The sequence below is a fragment of the Periophthalmus magnuspinnatus genome, chromosome 11 (assembly GCF_009829125.3).
Source record: "Periophthalmus magnuspinnatus isolate fPerMag1 chromosome 11, fPerMag1.2.pri, whole genome shotgun sequence".
NCBI classification, from domain to species: domain Eukaryota; kingdom Metazoa; phylum Chordata; class Actinopteri; order Gobiiformes; family Gobiidae; genus Periophthalmus; species Periophthalmus magnuspinnatus.
In genome coordinates this window covers 16867070-16882291 of record NC_047136.2, presented here as the reverse complement: position 1 = coordinate 16882291, position 15222 = coordinate 16867070, and the positions used below count along the sequence as shown (strand labels likewise).

Sequence of the window (15222 nt, the reverse complement as noted above, 5' to 3'; positions counted from 1 at the left end):
CCGTGCTCATTATTTTACTGTAAGTCTCAGCACGTTTTGTCTCTTTCAGAGGAGCTGCAAATTGTTTTCCTTTATTTTGGAAAGTAAACAAGACTGAGGTAAGGGATTAGAAACAGTGATTAGCTAAAACACAGATCGACTGTAGAGGTAACAAATCAGAAGCAGACTTAGGTGACATTCCTGGCATTTCATTGGTTTAGCGGTTGAATAATCGCTGTTTTCAACACATGAGGAAATATGCCAATTCTTGTGGATTTACACAAATATCGTTCTTTTGCGACTCTTTGTGATAGGAGTACAAACCGATGACTACAGCGGGAGTGACATGTACATTTGGAGTTTATAGACACTAAGAAGGCATTAGAGGGGTGTTTGTGGACCCAGCTCTCTGCTCATGCTGCTTATCACAAGTACAGCTAATATAATTTGACAGTTCACCTTTGGTTTTACAAGTGCATAAGCACTGTCATGTGGCATGCACGTTTGTTATGTTCTAATATCAGTGTGTTTGGTAAATGCAGTTTGGCCACATTCTGCTGTATTAAGAGGACAGTTGTTTGCTCTGCATTGTTGTGACTGTACAGTTGTGAGTCCATTGTGGTGCTTGAGGACAATAGCTTATAATTGTAGCTTTGGGTGCAGTTGGTGATTTGCAGACTAAATAAGGCTAATTTTTTGTGTAAAGACAGCTGGAAGTGTATTTTTGAGGGGTTTTTTGCTGGTAAGTTAATAGTAATTAGTTAGTTTCATCACACAGTAACACGTTGGGAGAAAAGTAACTTAACTATGACTAATAACTTTTTTGAAGGATCCAACACTGATAGCTACTATATTCCTTACCTTTAACCCGTTACTACCGAGCTTCCCCCAGATGGGGGACTTTGGGAAATGTATTTTTGTTTAGCCATGAGCCAACACATTAATCACTCGCCGCATTTACGGCTCAACAACAGCCATACTTCATGCTACCCACACAAACAACCGCTCAAACGACAGCAGAGACTCTACCGGTTCCAAAGATATAAGCCCCAGCACTGTACACCAAAGCATCGCGGAGATATAAGCCAGCGCATCAGATCACAAAACATTGCTTTTCAAAACCACATTAGTAAAAATTGTCTTACCTTTGTCGTCTTGCCGTGAAAAGTTTATTCCATTTGTAAAGAAAAGCTATTTTCTGTTAGCCACGACTATTGTCCGTCATTTAAAACAGTCCGAGCGGTACAATAGTGATATATAGTTGGTACCGAGCGTTTACAGTAAACCAATGGAGGAGCATGGCACTTTCACGTGGCTTTCTTTTTCCCCTTCTGGTTGGCTGACTGTGTTGTCAATCTTGTATTGCAAGTTATAGCCTTTTTCTATTGGCTTTCACGATTCCAGAGAGGTGTCACTCATACATATTGACCAATCCGCTGGGGAGTAAAGTCAGCGCGTACAGTAAGCACGCTTGTGTGCGTAACAGCGCCTTGACGCACAGGACACAGAGCGCACCGGACAAACTTAGATTTGCTTTTTTCACTAAATTGATCTCTAAAAAATCATTCAAATGCTTTATGCGGTCATTTTATTTGTAGGGGAAACATTCATATACACATATATTTATTATAATTATTAATTAATAATTATTAATTTTATACAAAAAAATTAAAAATGCCAAAAAATGTTTTCTTTAGGTCTACTGAACACCATTAGTGATATAAAAATGAAATATATAACTTTTACATGACAGAAATGCAAATGGCACTATGTGTGCCAAATGGTGCCAAAATGGACACCTCGCCTGACATTCCTGTATTAAAATCTCTCTTTTTTTGATCTGCTTCATCTAATCAGTTTCAACCTTTGCAGAGATAATGTTCACATGTTTGGTTTCTATTTTATGAAATTAAAAGGCTATGTTAGCAACATTCCAAAGAGTTATTCATCATAAAATCATTGAAATACACCTTGGGGTTGCTGAAATAGACCAGTTTATAAATGGATATACATTTTTGGAAAATTTGTCTTCAAAATAGGCTTAGGTAGTAACGGGTTAAGACAGTTTAGTTCACCTAAGATTGAACTGCAGGAGATAGGAATCAACCACCCCACATGGAGGATCTCCCCAAGCAACAGCTTTGGGTATATTTAGCCCTGTTTGGCAAACGGCAGTTCTTCAATTCTCAAACTGCTGTTCTTTTGAACTGTCAATTTGGCTTCAGGTTGAGAGTAAATGAATGTAAAAGTCTGCTGCACTGAGTCATACTGCTCAACTGCAACTGAAAATATGCACTTTTTAGGAAGCCATTTCAAGAGTGTAACGTAGGCTGACCTTTAGCGGGAGGATCTGAGACAGAAGGCAGCAGCACTGGGGTGGTTCACATTTTTTTTTTTTTTTTCAATCATTTACCAAAGTGGAAGTACACTGTGCAATGGAAGTTTGAGGAGCAGTGTCTCTTCCAGCAGCAGAACCTGGTGTGTTGGTGTTAGGCACCATTTATACTGTCCCACTAATTGGATAAAACTGGTGTTTCTTCGGAGGGGTGTTTAAAATAAGCATTAGCTATTTAAACTCTGAAACCTCCATAAAACCAAATAAACCCATAAACCAAATTAACTTATACATACATAGATGTATGTGTATTAGCATTGCACTAAAATATTGCACATATCCAATTAGAATAGAATAGAATGCATTTTATTGTCACTATACACATGTACAACACCATACACATGCACAGCGAGATTAAAAACAACTCACCCTCTAAAACAGACGCGGGACACCCACAACACAGCACAAATAAAACAAATAAGTAAGTGCTAGTGCCAGACATCAAAACACCCCAACTCTCAGTCAAACAAGATTGCACAACAATTACCCAGCAGCAAGTGAGTCAAATACTGCACTTGATCAAAACATTGCACTGCATTAACTACTGCACTGTACTAAATACTTCACTGTATTAACCACTACACTGTATTAACTAATGCATTGTGTCAAATATTGCACTGTGCCAAACATTGCACTGTGTTAAATATTGCACTGTATTAAATATTGCACTCAGTCAAACATTTTGCACTGTATTAAATATTGAATATTGCACTCAGTAAAAAATATTGCACTATAATATATATTGTACAAGTGAGAGGTCAGTGCATACATGAATTCAAGAAGGTTATGGCACTAGGGAAAAAACTTTTTTTGAGTCTGGTGGTCCTTGCTTTGATGGACCTGTAGCGCCTTCCCAGGCAGCAGGTGAAACAGGTCAAAGCCAGGGTGGGAGCTGTCCTTAATAATGTTTTTGGCCCTGCGGAGGCAGCGAGAGGTGTAAATATCCATCAGGGAGGGGACAGGGCAGCCGATGATCTTTTGATGTTTCCTGAATTCAGGATCAAAATTCAGGATCTGGAGCCTTTTACTGCACATATTAATGCTGTGGATCCTAACATCAAGTTCACACGGGAAGAAGCCAAGGAGAACAAACTGGCCTTTTTAGATTTAGATTGTGCAGTAAGAATAGGAGAGGACATGCGACTCCAGGTAGAAGTTTACAGGAAGCCTACACATATGGACCAATACCTGCTATTTGATTCACACCATCCACTGCAGCACAAACTCAGAGTTATCCAGACACTACAACACAGAGCTCAAGTGGTGCCTACAAACACAGAGGGAAAAGTGAAAGAGGAGCAACATGTGGAGAAAGCCCTCTCTGCTTGTGGATATCCAAAATGGGCCTTCAATAGATCGAAGAGAGCTAAAAAACAGGACAACAGGGAATCTGAACCTAGAAGGAGAGGTGTTACCATTCCTTACACAGCGGGTGTGTCTGAAAAACTTCAGAGAATCTTCAGACAGTATGAGATTCCTGTCTTTTTCAAACCCACAAACACTTTAAGGCAAAAACTGGTTCACCCTAAAGACAAAACCCCAAGCCATAAACGAAGTAATGTAGTTTACTCCATTCAGTGTAGTGAAGACTGCAGTGAGCATTACATTGGAGAAACTAAACAGGTACTCCATAAGAGGATGTACCAACACCGGCGGGAGAGTTCCCCTGGACCCCAGTCCGCCGTGCATCTCCATCTCAAAGCCACGAACCACTCCTTTGAAGATAGTGAAGTTCAGATCTTAGCCAGAGAAAAGAAATGGTTTGAGAGAGGAGTTAAAGAAGCAATTTTTGTTAGGAAAGAGAATCCTTCCTTAAACAGAAATGGGGGCTTGAGACATAACCTCTCCCCAATCTACAACACCATCCTCAGACCCAGAACAATGAGAACAATAGCAGGGTCATTAAGGGCTGAATAGGGTAGTTTCAGCTGAAACTGGAGACAATATCTGTTTACAGTTTCAGTGTGGTTAGCCCCTCCCCTCAGATAGATTTAAAGGCAGTGGCCACCAGCATTCTGACCAGAACTGAAGAAGCGGCTTGGATGAGCAGCGAAACGTCTTCACTCCTACAAGATTTGTCCAGTTGACAGATTTAACTTCGTTGTTTGCTACATATCCAATTTAATTAATTATCTGTTAACTTTAAATTAGAGTTCTTTTCCTTCTAGGACAAGCAGCTTCAATTAAAGTGCCACTGTGCCACCAGATCTAAAATTGGGTGAAAAGACAGACAAGTTAAATAAACATTTTAAAATCCTTTGTGAGCAATTGTCTTATTTGTTATAGTGCAAATGATGTGCTGTGTGCTATTAAAGTGTAAGTGCAATTCAAAATAAAAATGTATATAGTGAAGGGTGTAAAGTGCTGTTAATTTTTTAACAAATGGGCTGTTTGTTACAAAGAAATACTATCCTTAATGTGCTTATTATTACACAAAGATGTGCTCCTAAACCTATCTACAAGGGAGCGCCCAACCAACCTGCAGAGGAAATTAATTTTGACTGCTTAAATCAACAATCTTGTAGTTTTGATCATTACCCAAAGCTCATGACCATAGGTGAAAGTAGCAAGAGATTTACCAGTAAATAAAGAGCCTTAAGGATTTAGCTAACACAGTTATGCAATTCATCCACTCACAGCAAACTTATTTTTTCATGTCACAAGGCATAAACTCTTGCATAGACAGAGGATGCATTGTGAGCAGTTTTGAATAAACATTTTGGCCTATGCAAATCTAACAGTTGCTTACATGCAAATATTATGTTTTTCAGATAAATATTCATGATCCTTCATTATAGATGGTCTAGTACACTCAGAAGTGTGTTTACCAGATTGGGGCACGGCTGGAATCTGCTAGAATCTTGACAGCTGTCTACTCCTCATCAGCCCTCTGCTAACAGCCTCAGAATAGAGTGACAGTGCATAATCCTCCCTGCTATTTTAAGAACGCTACAAGTGATATGAGATACGTTTTGCTGCAACACATTGAATATTTATAACCAAGGTACTTATAGGTAATAGCTTGTAGTTGGAGAGTAATGTATCGGTAGAATTAGCAAGTTTTACATCAGATGGACCTGGTATTAAAGGTTCACTATGCAACTTTTATGGTGAAGTGTCTGCAGCCTGCTTGTACACATGGAGATGTTATTGTGTGTGTTATGTTCTGTTTGGAATGTTTCACAGCATAGAAATTAAATTAAATGCATTAATATGTACCATTATTAGCCTTTAAACATGCTCTTGAGTACCTTTGCTTTGGCATTTCATGATTTAGAATTTAATAGTAACTAACTATAATAATAGTACTGTTAGTAGTAATACTAAAAAAAATCTAAACAAAACAAAAAACTCAATCTCAGTGCTCCTCATACTCTGATCTGGTACAGCTCACCACCTACTGGGAACAGAAGAAATTGCTATGTGAAAAACAATTAAACTATCATGTTTAGACATGTAAATGTAAGCAGAAAGCAGCAAGAAATGCTTAAAATGAGTCTTACAATGATTTATGGACTTGTCTCTATCTATGACATCACATTGGTGAGGTTCAGGGGCAAAGGACTTTCTACAGAGGACTACTGAACCTAGGGTGAAAGAACTCTATTCTAACATCGTTAAAAGCTCAAAAAAGTTGATTTTGCATAGTGTGTGTTCTTTGAACATATCTATCTCTGTGGGAATAGGAAGGTGACAGGCAGGTCAGATCTGTAGAGAGGTGACCCCATTCAGAGTAAGAATACATGTGTTTCAAAGTATTTTTGAGTATTTAAAAAAAAAAAAGATTTTAAACAACAACAACAATAATAATAATGATAACAACATCAACACTAATAATACTAATAAAAATACTAATAATAATATATCTGTATGCATATCAGCAATTCATAATAGATAAGTAGTAACATAGAGTGAGGCAGGTGGCAGGTCTCTTACCAGTACATAGAGAAATATATAGTGAATTTAAATCGAGAGAAATATTGCATGTGTTTAACTGGTGAACTTTCTGAATATACAACACTGGTGTATCGTGGTATGTTGCGTTTTCTTTCCTAATTCTATGTGAGAGCAAAGCTGCAGGTGCTCCCTGATAGAAACAGTGATTCACAATTGTTTAGGTTATCTATTATACTTAAGTAGCTTTTCTTGTCCTTTTCAGCTCTCAGAATGCTCACACTCACTATTAAAGGTTATTGTGTGCATTGAGAAGTTTTCCTCTGACTATAAACTCTTTCAAGCCTCCCAGAGAATTGGTGCAGTGTTGACTTGTTTTCACACAAATCAAACTGCTTTATATCATATTTTTTCTCTCTGAAAACATTCCTGTTTAACAAATGTGCCAACACAAATGGAGGTGCAGAACAGTAGCAGTTAGAAGCAAAAGTGGGTGGGCCTGAATAAGGTGTATAGCAGTAATTGTTTTTTAGCTTGATTGTAATTCAAATTAAGGAAATAAATTATTCAATTATTAGCAGCAGGGGCACTTAAAGATAATTTGCATGTAATACCAAGGCTTAATTGTACAAATTATTATCATTTACTCCATGGCAACACATGTCCAGATATTTTTGTAAAAGGCATTTTCTTCACCCATTGGAAAAAAAATATCCTTGTTCACACAGTAAAGTAAAAAAAACAACAAAAAAAACTGCCCTATCCACACGGTATCCATTCAAACGCATAAGCAGTCCTCCAATACAAGGTGGCGAAGACAGTTTTCTCCAAACTACAGAAAAAAATATTTTGTGAATGTGTAATTGTTGTTTACAGTCAGAGCCGAAAAATTTTCAATGGTAACAACTAAGAGCACTAACGCTAAACTATGGCAAACCCAGAAGAATCATTAAATTGGACTGATGACAAGTTGAAGCTAAACTAGATCAATATAATTTACAATGGTAATAGGCAGTCACATTGGACTAATTCAACGTAATGTGTATATTTCCCAAAATCCTTTGAAAGTGGACTGAAACATACTGGTAGCTGCTGAACTACAGGTTGGAGGCAAGTACCAGGGATTTTTTCCTGTTGAATTTACTATAAGATATGTGCCAGGTAGTGTTTTTTCAGTTCAAGCAAAATTTCTCTTAGGATGACACCTAGTGCCAAACATGGTGAGCTACTCACTATCGAAGTGCACTCCATGAAAACAACCAATGTGGCTCACACAATTATTAATTTACATAAATGTTCATGTATGATGAAGGATATAATTTAACCTTTCTTGACAATATTCAAAGTTCTTATTAAAGTGTTAAAGTGGGCAATCTACTAATGTAATAATCAATTATTTCAGTGTCAATAATGCTTGTATTTAGTCTTATAAGAATGTAATTAACTTCAGTTTTATTATTTTTGCAGGCCAAGCTTCAGGGATACCGGTACGATAAACTCAACCGAAAATCACCAACCAATGCCACTGTAAAAGACGACATACAGATAAAAAAAAACATGGTTCAGCTTTTTAAGAGAGCTGTGTCAAAAATACAAAAATGACTAATACTGAGAAGCTGTTAGGACATCCACTTCTTCTAACGTGATTCACAATTATGCAAAATAAAACATGCATAAATTACATATGGGAGGCAATGTTGATATCACAATGACACAATGACAACCAAAAATATTCTTCTTGAGCATTGCTGCCTCCATTGGAATATTCCTTCATCAAATAAGGAAGCAGAGGGCACACCGGGTCTCCAAAAAGAGAAACAGGGATTGGATCCTCTTCGTCAGCTATTTGTCTAGGCAGAGTGGGCATGTGGTCTAAGTATGATTGACAGCACTGCTATGTGCCCACCCCCTGTCAAACCAGTGTTGCAGGTGGGAAGAGGCCCCACCACAGAACTGAGACTGCTCTTATTAAGGTTACAAGCGACATCTGCCTGATCACTGACGTAGGCAAAGTCTCAGTCTTGATCCTGTCAGATCTGAGTGCTGTCTTTGACACTGTCGATCATGGGATCCTCTTACAGAGACTAAAGAACTGGGTGGGCATCTCCGGTATGGCACTAAACTGGTTCAAGTCCTATCTAGAAAACAGGGAGTACTTTGTTGAAACTGAACACTATGTCTCAGATAAAATATCCCTGGCCTGTGGGGTGCCCCAGGGGTCCATGCTGGAACCCCTGTTGTTCAATGTCTACATATTGCCATTAGGCCAGTTAATACGCAGCAATAATGTGTCCTACCACAACTATGCAAATGACACTCAGATCTATGTCTCACTGGCAACAGGTGAATATGCTCCTCCAGTCTCTCTTTCTAAAACCTTCAAATCAGGCAAGAAATCTAGGGGTAATAATGGACTCAGACTTGAACTTTAACAGCCACATCAAATCAATAACATCTGCAGCTTTTTACTATCTAAAAACATTGAAAAAATCAAAGGTAAACTGTCAGACCTAGAGAGCCCTATCCATGCATTTGTTGCCAGCAGGTTAGACTACTGTAAAGGTCTGCTCACTGGCCTCTCCAAACAAGCATTAAGACAGCTGCAGTATATCCAGAACACTGCTGCTTGGGTCCTGACTGGAACCAGGAAATATGAGCGCATACTCATACTGTGGCTCAGAGAATAGACTTTAAAGGAGCTCTGCTGATGATTATTTGTGATTATTTATGTTTTGATTTGTTGTATTGTGATTTCAATGTATTTCTTATTCTGTAAAGCACTGGAATTCCAAATATGGGACTTGGCTCCAAATTCATCTGTATAACTGCAAGCCTTGATGAGCTGGCTGGATACGAACGCTATCCGAACGCTATGCATGAATGAATGAAGTCACACTCACTCAATTCACTTCTTTAAACAATTTGTATGTTTGCAACTGATGTCATCAATATTCACTGGGGATGTGAAGCTGAAAAGCACTACTCTGTTAGAAGCTTTGTTACTCAAGTTAGACTTAATCTGACTTTTATTTTAACACAATCTGACCAAAAAGAGCTGACATTGTTGGAACCACAACAGATGATTTGTGCACTTAAAAAAGATTCTTACCCGTAAAATTAGAGTCACAAGCTAGCTGGCATTAGCCATCAGTTTTCCAGTTACTCTCATCTTTCTTATTGAAAAACACCTAAAAAAACATGAATACTTGTATTTATCACAATCTCCTGAAAATTAGTTGTTTAAATCCATTGTGCAGTTTTCAGACAATCTAAATACTATTTTGTCTGTGTTTGCTAATGAATGCATTGTGTCACCATGGTAACTGCTGAACATTCCTCCAATACAAATATATGGAGAGCACCCCCGGCGTGATGTCACAGTCAAGTATCAATTGTAATACTGCTGATGTAAACCCTATGTATGCATAGGAGACCACAAAGCGTCACAGTGTTAAATCTGCTACATGTCTAACTGTATGAGTAGAACATGGAGGCTGAATGATGGAGTGTCTCCGATCTGCACATGAACGCAGGCACCCGCTGAACTCTGCAGTCACCATCAATCACCTCCACCACACCACAGCAACAGCAGCGGCGGCACAGCGACCTTTAAAGTTGAACAAAGAAACAGGCCGTGTGCTTTCAAGAACACGCCTCCTCCCAATTGCTCGCCAATTACCTAGCAAACAAGAGCGTCCTTGTCCTTACAATAACCACTTTATTTTGTACACCAATGACTCCAGCTGGATTAATCATACAGTTTAAAGGTTACTTCAGACACTGCAGGGAATATTTAACTGAAGTTAGCATAGAGGACATGTGGATTCACAGAGTCTTGGTAAAGGCTGTTTTTTGTATAGAACAGGTGATGTATTTTAAGTGGACATAAATTTTACATTTACATAACTTTTTAAAAATGTAACATACATTTCTAAGTTAACATGAAGAACAACCTAACTGACCTAATGAACAAAGGGTTTATTAATAGTTTATTATAAATGATTGAGGCTTAAAAACTACTTAATTAACTGGCACATTATGACAAATGTAAACTGCAAACCAAAGTCTTGGTCGAAACCATATGCTTTTACTGACACAGGATTGGCTAAGACCTCACCATTAAAGAGAGGGTATTTTACTTCTACTTATATGGGATATTAAGTGCTAACACGTGACATATTTAGATCACCATTTTACCTTTTATTGTTTTGAAAATGCTGTATTTGCCGAAAACTATCTATTAACATGTTTTACAAGTTTCACTTGTTTTTGATGTTCTGAGTTCGCCCTGCCTTTGCTCCCCACGTTACGTCACTCCCACTTCAGAGCGCTATCACAACACAATCAGCGTGTATCCTGCTAATGAAACTACTGTATACTGCATCAGGTTTGTCAGGTTGCTATTTAGTTTTGTATCATGTTTCTGTATATTTATGGATAATTCTCATTTGGGAACATAGATGACGTAGGCTTGTGGGCAGAACACTGCACTGAATCTGACAGCTAATCATAAGGAGGGCTCAAATAGTGCCTGGGGGAGAGCGCTAAAATACTCAAACATGCATGGCTAACATCTAAAACCTCATCAGACATGTTTTTGATGAGGGAAGAACGTTATTGCATGGTAGCAAGCTTAAAAAAATCTATTTTGCATAATACCAATTTTTAAATTGACCATTAGAGATTGAATCTTAATTAAATTGCACAGCTCTAAGCCTGTCACAATAATTATTAATGAGTAATATATGCAGTCTTTCTTCATAATTATTCATTCATAATTAAATAATTAATGCATGAATTAATAATTAATTATAGGCTTAATGTTCAATAAATGAAAGATGGAACAATTTTCTAGGGATCAATATTTGTCGTGGGCACTTTCTTTGTACTAGCAGATTTGAACTGCAGAGGGTTGAATAAGTAACTTCTATGACTCATACAGATATTATCTAACTGCTAAAGTCTTTCATTCAACTGCTTTAGGCTTACTGTAGCAGGGGCATAAATTAGTTTCAATAGAATTGCTTATTTCCTATATTTTCTTCAGCAACTTCAAAACTGGGCTAACTGAGCGCATAAAGGAGTACCTTGGCTGTGGCGTGGTTGAGCATCTCTTGCCAGGTGGGATCCATGGTGTTCCTGTCTGCCAGCAGCCCCTGTTCAGCCACATAGACCATCTCCCTAGCAGCAGAGTGCATGGACACGGCCCGCTCATACCGCAGGGCAGCCTTCTGGGTCTCCTGCTGTGCCTGCAATGCAAACACAATCACTCAGTGTCAGGAGCAAGACACATAGAGGAGACATGGTGGAGACAGAGGCTAGCCTATTTATTCTGCTTGGTTATAAAAGTGTGTTGACAACCTAAAGGGTATACAGGTTCAAGGTAAAGAAAAAAACAAAAAACGATTAACTGAATAACAGAATGTCATATCAGAACAGAAATATCAGCCTCACTACATTTACTGGCATATTTTAGCACATTTCTGATGGACTCCATTCTGAATATAGCCAATGAGTAAAGTAAAAAAAATATATAATGAGATTCCTGTCAATATCTGACTCCCCTAGTCCTACAATGTGTAGTACTTAGACTTTTCAATCTCCTGTACTTTACATTTGGCATAACTCATAAATCTATTAAAGGGCCCATATTACGCTATTTTCTGATCTATGATATAATTTTTTCTCATCAAATACATTCTTGAAGTTTAGTTTTGTTTTAGTCACACATCCTGTATATTTAGGCTGAGTTCTACCCACAAACAGAAAACACTCTGTTCCATCTTGTGATGCCACATGTTAAAACTGGAAGTACTCCACTGTTTTTAAACTCCTTTTACTAGAATCATTTGGACAATTTCCTCTGGAATTACTAATCTCTGCTTAACTTAAGGTAAAAGGTAGCTGTTAACTTGAAAACTACCACTTCATGACATCACAAGGTGGAGCAGAGCCTTTTCAGCTTTGGAGATGTGGACAGGCTAACAATAAAGGGTTACTCAAACATGTGTGAATGAAACAAAACTCACCTCCCGGTATGTTTTAGAGAAGTTAACAGCATTATAATATAGCTTGAAGGTCACAAGAGTCACTTTGTGTAATAAAGCACCTTTAATGTATCTGTATTTTTTACAACCCTACAGCTGGTTAGCTACAAAGTGAAGCAAACTAAGCATGCTTGTACGAATTTAAAAACATGGAGTACTTCCTGGAGAAAGGGGTTACCACAAAGAGGACAATGCAGATATTTACAATGAAATTTCTCTTCATAAGGGAAAGGTCAAAAAGTGCAGTCTGTCAAGGATTGGCAAAAAAATGAACAGCTTTGTATTGATCATGGATTTCGATTCAATTCCATGGCCTACATCAGTTATTATAATACAACTGACTCATTCTATATGTCAAAAATGGTAAGATCCTAGCTAAATGTTTTCAAAATATTATACTGTTGTAGAAGTAAAAAGTTCTTTGCTAAATTTCGACAGAGCCAACACAAATTACTCTTAATAAAGTGGCACTACTTAACTGTGTAAATAGTGTTTTAGTAGCATTCTCTACGGTTTCTATTACACGTTTTGCAATTTTAGTACAAACTAGGCTAATTTACAGTTGTGAAAAGCATATGTAAACAAACTAGTCTGTTTTTTCACATCAAAAATCAGGTAAAGCTCCTTTAAACTGTCAAAAATCGCTACTACATTTTAAGAGACCTTTGGACCTTTTTGTCTTGAGAGACACATGGGCAGAGACCACACGGCAAGTGCATGTCTGCGGTTCCAGACCTCTACCTCCTCCCCCATGTTATTACTTTGCCTGGAATATTCCACGGTATGGCATTATACTTATCTATCTCCATGGAGACAAGCACGTGATTCCACCAGTACAAATTCAGATGTGTGGAGTGACCCAGAATATTTCTCACCTTACAACTCTACTGACTCTAAATAATTAGAAAGAAAATACTATCAGAAAGAAAAAATACATTTCTAATGATACTTTGCAGTGACATCACACTGGGTGACACAATGCATACATTAACAAATATTGTCAAATAAGTTTTAAGATGGTCTGAAAACTCAAGAAAACAGCGTCAGACCACTGTTGTCCCAGTATACCGCAGATCAAAGCTGAATACCTCCAAACGTTAAATTGAAAGTAAAACCTATTGGAGCTTCAGTGCCTATTTGTGCTGTGGAGAGCAAATAACTTGTGAGTAAATGCAGTTCGCAGAAAATCTGAAAATCAAATGTTCCATATCTATTTCACCCGTAAGTGTGGTTATGTGTATGATAGTCATTTTTATTAGCAATTACAGCTGCAGATTTAGTGCTAATGTTAAACGAGTAGACACACCTAAACGCCTCAAAGCCCCTTTTTCGCACCTCAAATTTAGCACTACGTTTTACATGCACAGATATAGATAAGCAACATTTCATTTTCCTTAAGCATATGACTTTCAGACATGCTGGGAACTGGATTACTCACAAGTTATTTGCTCTCTGCAGCACATATAAGCACACTGAAGCTTCGTAGTGGACCAAAACAATGACACAACATGTGCTAATTGTGATGAAGGGACTGTAGTAGTTGCTGCTGATCTAAAAGGAGTTAGTATTCACCAAACACATATCCAATATTTGCCTGGCTGTTTCTTACCTCATGCAATTGAATGCCTCTTCCATTCTATGATTAATGTAAATTGGACTGCGCTGTTACTAGGAATGGGCCGATATAGATTTTTGCAGCCGATATCCAATATTTGCCTTGCTGTTATCAGAGTTATGGTGAAGTTTGCAAATTCACTTACTGCTTTTGTAAAAACATGTATTTACCTGGTATATAAATTCATATTTTCACTCATTTAGTTTGGGAATGACACATGGGCACACAGAGACTGGGGCAGTGTAGAAAAAAATATTGGTGCCAAATCAATCAATCAAGATCTGCAAAACTCCTCCAATAATAATAATAATTGAAGCATGACACCTCAATCGAAGTTCTTGAGTTTAACTGCATTTTGATAAATCTGTTTAAAATTGAACCAGGCTAGTTATCTGTTTTTCCTGGCATGTATGTCAATGTAGTGAGTGACTATATAAGAAAGGCTGAATCAGAACAGTATTGCGCCTCTATGGTATAATGGATGTACTGGTCAGTCTCATTCAGTCTGGTCATTACACCTCACAGCCAGCACCATTACACTGTCTGCTCTAATGGGCTGCTTTCAAAAGGCATTAAGGGGGGCCTGACTTGGTTATCCTAAAATAAAGATGGGATCAGCAGCTTGGACAGCAACATGTTCACAGATTATTATTGTGCCCAAATATTGACAGTGCTTTCACAAAACAAGAGGTTGTTGAGTTCTAGAATATATCTATGCAGAGACAGATACTGCAGTAGTGACTAGATTTGACATAAAAGAGGGGTTAAGGTAGACTTTGTGTTCTGCATTTGACCTAGCAGGAGTCTGTGGTGATAGGGTTAACCCACTAAACACAGGTAGAAGACGCAAAGGCTCCATTTGACCCAGCAATTGAATAAATGCCCCTCTTGCTGTGAGGCCAGAGCGCTAACCACTGAACCACTCTGCCACTAACACCACAGGAATGACTTCACGCTCAAAAGGCTGCGGGTGAGTTTGTAGTAAATTTAAATTACATCAGTTGGGGAAAATGATCAAAATCGTTGCACTGGATTCTAAACAATCAGTATCTGCATCAGCCATGTACAACCATATCGGCTGATCTTTAGTTTCAAGCTCTTATTATATTGTTATATGCAACATTTTGACAACTTTCTAAAAGTATATATAATGATGCTATAGCAATGGTCCTAATTTTTCATCATTCTGAAACCCATGGATTGCACAGTATAAAACCTCATGGAAACAGGATATTTTGTTCCTTTCAGAGAAAATTACATTCCTAACTAATAACTAACAACTAATAAAGAAA

The 15222-nt window shown here is 37.9% G+C and overlaps 1 protein-coding gene across 1 annotated transcript in view; it reads right to left on the bottom strand.

Moving 5' to 3' along the window:
* The window catches only part of sh3bp5lb (SH3-binding domain protein 5-like, b), a 31886-nt gene that overhangs the window by 9451 nt on the left and 7213 nt on the right, over positions 1-15222 (bottom strand). Inside the window, exon 4 of the mRNA XM_055225493.1 lies at positions 11356-11517. Coding sequence (XP_055081468.1) covers positions 11356-11517 — 162 coding nt within the window. The remainder of the gene's footprint in view (positions 1-11355; positions 11518-15222) is intronic.